The 6,000-nt window shown below is 40.7% G+C and overlaps 1 protein-coding gene across 1 annotated transcript in view; it reads left to right on the forward strand.

The window, feature by feature from the left end:
• Window positions 1-895, forward strand: part of RHEB (Ras homolog, mTORC1 binding) — a 43,797-nt gene extending 42,902 nt beyond the window's left edge. The window contains exon 8 of the mRNA XM_067291969.1: window positions 381-895. Within this exon, the coding sequence (XP_067148070.1) occupies window positions 381-473 (93 nt within the window). The 3' untranslated portion in view covers window positions 474-895. The remainder of the gene's footprint in view (window positions 1-380) is intronic.
• The last annotated feature ends 5,105 nt before the right edge of the window (window positions 896-6,000 follow it).

A 6,000-nucleotide genomic window follows, 5' to 3' on the forward strand; every position in this document is an offset into this window, starting at 1 on the left:
GGAGAAGCGAAACATCGAAATCGTCAATGCTGTCAGTCACTCAGCACAACCTTTCTATTTAAAACACTTAAAATATAAAGCAGAATTATAGTAATTAGCTCTGTTTTGATATGACTCATTTCAAACTTATTTCTACCTGCAGTGATAGAGAAAATAGTTGAGGATTGTTGTGGAGAAGGGGATTACACTCTCCTTCCAAAAGGCTGTGTTCAAAACTGAAGTTACCATGTTTTTCCTCTCGGCTCTTTGACTTTGGAATAAGATTTGAACGTACTTTTATCTGTTGGTGTAGCCAGTGAAATTGTGCTGTGAACTTCTTTTTTTTTTCCAGTAAGTAGTAGTTTCTTCCTACCTACTAATCTTGTACTCTCTCTTTGCAGACTGCCGTTGATGTTTTTAAGAGGATAATTTTGGAGGCAGAAAAAATCGATGGGGCAGCTTCACAAGGGAAGTCTTCATGCTCAGTAATGTAATTCCACTGCAAAACACGAAAACACTGGGAATACATTCTACCTGAAGAAGCAAAACTGCCCATTATCTTTAAAGATAAACTATGCTTTTTTTTTTTTTTTTTTTTTTTTTCCTTTCTGTTAACCTGAAAGACAAACAGTTGGTTTGGAGCCTTTCCCTTCAGATTATGTTAAACTCTGACTCCTGTGCAAATGGCTTCACTTCCATTTTCAAATTTTAAGCAATCATATTTTCAATTTATATATTGTATTTCTTAATATTATGACCAAGAATTTTACTGGCATTAATTTTTTCAGTGTAGTTTGTTGGTTAGAATAATCATCAAAATGATGCATATTGTTACACTACTATTAACTAGGCTTGGATATCAGTGTTTCTTTGTGTTAAATGTATACTTGTAAATAAAATAGCTGCAAACCTTAAAGTTCTGTTCATAATTTTTTTTGTTAATTGTCCATGTTAACTTGTTTTTGTGAAAAATGTTCACCTATTCACCTTAAGAAGAGGAGTGGGATCCTTGAAGCCAGTGAATTCTTGAAGCCAGTGACTATTGCTAGAGAGTTGCTTGCTAGTGATCCAAACTGTTTTTGCTACTAGAACTCCAGGCTGGCTGAGTAGCTCAGCTGTTCTTTGTGGCAGTTGTTGGAAATGAGACACAAGTAACACCTTTGTCTAATTTGGAGGGAAGTACTTGGGTTGCAAGTCGAACAACCTGCACTGTCTTTTCCTTCGTGTGACCAGAAGAGTCGTGGACTAAAGGATGCAGAAATCTGTCACAAGTAAGTGGCTAATATACACCTGCGCTACAAATCGTTCATGTAGACTTGTAACTAGGAACACTTTCAAGATTGAGTGGATTTATCCAGCTCACAAATTTAGACTTGCTTAAAAAACAAAAATGCCGTTTAAAATAAATTGCATGTCTTGAACAAATTGATGTGGGTTATTTATCATGTATTTCTGTACTTCTTTTACATCCAGATGTCACTGACAGAGATGAGTGGTGGTCTCATGGCAGCCTGGCCTTTGAGAATGTCAGGGTTCCAGTGCAGCTTCAGCCAGCTTCACTTAACCAGCTGCAAGCTTTTGCTTGGTTTTTGGACATTAGACTTAACAATATTGAATCTCTTAAGTCTGGAAACAAACTATTCAAGTATATAAAAAAACCAAAAATGTGCAGTTGACCTACTTTGTATAGAATACAACACTGAAATAGGAAAATGCTGTATTAAATGAAGAGTGTTTCTCATGCGTTTCTGTTCCCATTGAAGACTTTTGATTTCTGGCAGGAATAAAATGGAATAAAAACTTGTAATGGATTTGCAACCAGAACTAGCTTTTGCATTTCAGGCAGTGCTAAAAGATACAAGTTCAGCATGTCTCATCTCTTCATTTACTGCACAGGGGTTCCCTCATATTACTGAAATTGTTTAAAACCATTGGTTAACAATTCTCATGTAGGAAAACTTACTGTTTTCTTTGGCCACCATGAGATAGATTATTCTGATTGTTCATCTGGCTTCCTGGCAAAAAGTTGTTCATTCTTTGCAATTAAGCTATTGACCAAGTTTTTTGAAAGCTGGTTTCTGTTACCTGAATTTTCATAATTTATGCCAAATACAGCTTCTGTAGATGGATGATTTTCATACGTGATAGATCACCGAAATTCAGCAAAGTCAGAGGGCTCATTCCAAGAAAACATGCCTTGATTTCAGGATCAGACTGATCTTGAGCTGTGCATAGTTTTCCTTCATGAGAACCTGCAACACTGGAATGAGCATAGTTTGGCTGATAATGAAGATGCTGAAGATTTGGAAGATGATCTTCAGTGGAACTCAGGACAGTACGTATCTGTTTTGTAGCGTCCTTCGTTGCCTCATCATTAGGTAATAGATGATGTGTTGCATGATCAAAGTCTTTGGCATTGCATCCTGGACATAATGTCAATGGAGTTATGACTTCCCTTAACTGTAGACATAAGTCTTGAAATAGGCAAGTTTAGTATCTAATTTCTGTGTCTTGAAAATTGTCATCAAAAGCTAGGAGTTACAAAATACCAGAAAACTCAAGCAGCCACATTTACTGGTGTGGTGGGTTGTTTGTTTTTGTTGTTTTTTTTTGTTTGTTTTGTTTTGTTTTGTGGTTGTTTTTTTTTGGTGTAAAGGCTGCATGAGAACTGATGATCTCTCTAAAGCCTAAAAAAACCACTGCATTGATGCTTAAAAAGTACTAGCTGCTAAGGCTTTATATGGGATGGATGAAGAAATGCACAACCCAAGAGTCCTGGGATAACTAAGTCTAGTTTCCAGAGAGTGAAGCTTTGGGGGAGAACTTCAAGCCAAATGCAGGCTCTCTGAATTATTTGCAAAGAGAACTTCCAAGACTTCCCACGCACAGTACTCTGAAGTATGAGCTGGTCTTGCATTTCTTTCCTGCAATAGTTGAAGAATCACATTCATCAACCTATGTTGTTTTCTTTGTCCTATCACTGGCTCATTCAGTAAAATAGTCAATTACTCCACTTGTCCAAACCTTCCTTTGCTAATAAGATCTAAAGAACAGCCACGTGCAACAGTCTTGTAGTTTTAATGAAACGTGTGGACAAACATGATCACTGAACTACTTGCATTTCAGTGTACAGAGATTTCAGTTGACTTCTGAGGATGGCACCTTCCAGCAGTTACACAGCCTAATAGAGGTTTCAGCAGCCTGATGCTTCCTTTACTAACTTACAAGTTGGCACAGGTTGGTTTTTTTTTGTTGTCGTTAGCCCTAAAAGGGGATGGGTGCCCTTGGAAGTCCTATCTTCAGTATCAGTTTATCACTTCTGTACATAACGAACTGCTTCTTGCATGGACTCTGTAATTTTGTCCAGCAACTGCTCCAGTTCTCCTAAAGTAAAGATTCTTGAGGATTGTGACAAATGATGCATGGATTAAGAGTTAAATCACTCTGGAAGCAAGAAGTTCTCCAGCACAGGCTAGGAAAAGTTTGATATACACTTAATGGGGCCCAGCCTTACTTCTAGTGATGATCACTGGTGAAGGAGAAGGTGCAAAGGTCCGGTTTCTGTTGAGAAAACAGGCAAATTTCAGCTACCGTAAGTCAAGTTAAATGAGCATTAACTTGACTGGATTTAAACTTCTGCAGTTGAATAGCACCCTTCTGTAAAGGAGAAAACATGCAAAGGAAAGGCGAAAATCTTGTATTACTTGCGCTCCAATCCAGCTTCTTGCTTTGCTGCATGAATACTAAGAAAGCTTTCAGTATGCTGAGCTCGAGATAGTGCTCTGAGCAGCCTTCAGTCTGCTGAGAACCACAAAACCTACCTATGGGGCAGGTGTAACTCCGCAACGAGGGTGCATCGCAGGCAGGAGGCCAGTATGTGATTATTCTTTCCCTGTCCCTGTTGATTCTGTGCACAGGGAAGTTTATCCCTCCTGCTAAACCTTGCGATGGGGAAGGCTTGAAGGCAGCCAAGTGTGGCTCTGAAGCATCATGCCTAACCTTTCTTCTTCTCCCTTCAATAAAGGTGCTTTGCGTGGTTGGCGGTTGGTGAACGCACTTTGTTAGCAAGTTGTGGAAGTGAGTTTACTGCTCCTGTGTGTCTGCAGTAGTGGTATTGTGTTTGGACCAAGGAGCCGTATGTTGTTCCTCAACCAAGGGCACAGCAGTGTGGACTAAAACTGGACTTTGCTTAGGAAGTTCTTGCAGCATTGGAGGAAATAGAGAAAACTTCAGGTTTTCCATTTTTCAGCTTCTCTGAACAGAGAAGTTCCTGCATCCAAACTTATGGCCCGGAAGTGAATAAGTGCCTCATGCAGTGCTATTGCACTGAAATGAAAAGGGTAGCCTGTGTCATGACATATTTTATGTTTTCACCTTTTAAAAGAAGCATGCAATCTTGCACCTTTGTAGCTAGAGCTCTTACTGCTACTTCGTGCAGGTGTTGCAGGCTGCCGTGCCACCGGGGCTTGGTACCTCAATGCCACTGGGCAGGAACATGCTGGAGAGTGACCCGGCGTCCACACCCATGCTTGTTGGGCTTATATTGCTAATTAACAGTTTTGCTGTAACCTCTTGAGAAGGAGAGATCAACAGGTTCTAATTAGGCCTTATATAATCAGTACTGCTCATCTTCAAACCACTTTGCTAATGCTGCCTAATCTTCACAGTCTCATCTAATAAGGTCAGAATTACTCCCCATTTACAGCTGAGGAGAGGGAGAGCCTTTATGCAGTTGGCCTTAACTCATCAAGGGCACACAGGAAATGTGGTTAAACTAGGTCTAGGTGACAGGCGTTCTTGGCTTCTGGCTCTGCCCACCCTTTGTGTAGATGTTATGTTTCCCTAATGAAATCCTTCCTTTTGAAACAGAAGAAAACTGAAAGGGTTTCACCGGAAGCTCTGGGCTTTCTGGCGTTCTCCAAGAAGTCCCATCTCAGTCCACTTGTTCATCTGGCCCAGCTTGTTGAGATGTGCAATGAGCTGCACTAGTGCTGATCCCTAGGCAGAATATTACTGAAACTAGGCTTTTGCTTTTTTTTTTCAATATCTGCCTCTCATGCTGCTAGTAAATATTTGACTGAGTCTGACCGGTTGTGCAGAGGAGGAAACTAGTTCTTCAGAGCATAGAAATGCCCCATTCTGTTTTCTAACTCCTTTGGTGGAATTGATCTTGATTCATAGTGTCTTGCAGTTTGTTTGGGGTTTTTTTTTGTCTTTTTTGTCTTTTTAATCTGATATTACTAATGATAAAGAACTTGTTAACTTGCTTGAAACAGTTCTGAGACTTTACTGAAAAATCCTACCAGCTCCTTCTCTGAAGAGCTGTGCTTCCAGTTAGGTTGCTTTTCTTTTCCTCTCTCTGGTGACAGACTGACCATTCTTGCCATATTACTTTATTTAGAAGATGAGATTTTTCCTGCTGCCTCTTTACCAGAGGAAAGCTTCACATTGGAAGACACGGCTGGAAGAGCATGCTACCTAAGCTAGCATTTTCAGGGATGTGGGAGACAGATGCTTAAAGGGAAGTGGATGGATCAGGAGAATACTCGACCCTTTCCCTTCCTTTGCACTGTCATGCTGTCTTTGTTTCCCGTGTTGGGACTGACTCTCAGGACCTCTTCAGAGGGCTAGCGCTCATCTAGCACAAGAATTTTCCTATCTGTAGAAAGTCTCGTATGATGTGTGCCTGGCCTCAAACTCAGGGTGCCTTGCTTTAAACCAAGAATGAATAAAATCAGCCTAACGAGTCAATATCAGCTGCTCTTGCTTTTACCAGCCTCACCCATTTTATAGAATAGATAGGTGTCCATCCTGCACTTTCAGAAACCCAAGTGTGCTGGCTTCCAATACAAGGCTGAGACCTAGGATACCACTTGCTGTCTTTCCTGCCAGTTTTTCAGTTCTGCCTCTTAATGCCAAATTTGCTAGGGAGCTCCTCTCTCCTTCCCGCTCCCTTCCATCCTTGGCAAGCCTGGAGATCCTGCTGTGAAACTCTTCCCCCCCCCCAGGCCCTGCTGAGAG

The sequence above is a fragment of the Apteryx mantelli genome, chromosome 2 (assembly GCF_036417845.1).
Source record: "Apteryx mantelli isolate bAptMan1 chromosome 2, bAptMan1.hap1, whole genome shotgun sequence".
NCBI classification, from domain to species: domain Eukaryota; kingdom Metazoa; phylum Chordata; class Aves; order Apterygiformes; family Apterygidae; genus Apteryx; species Apteryx mantelli.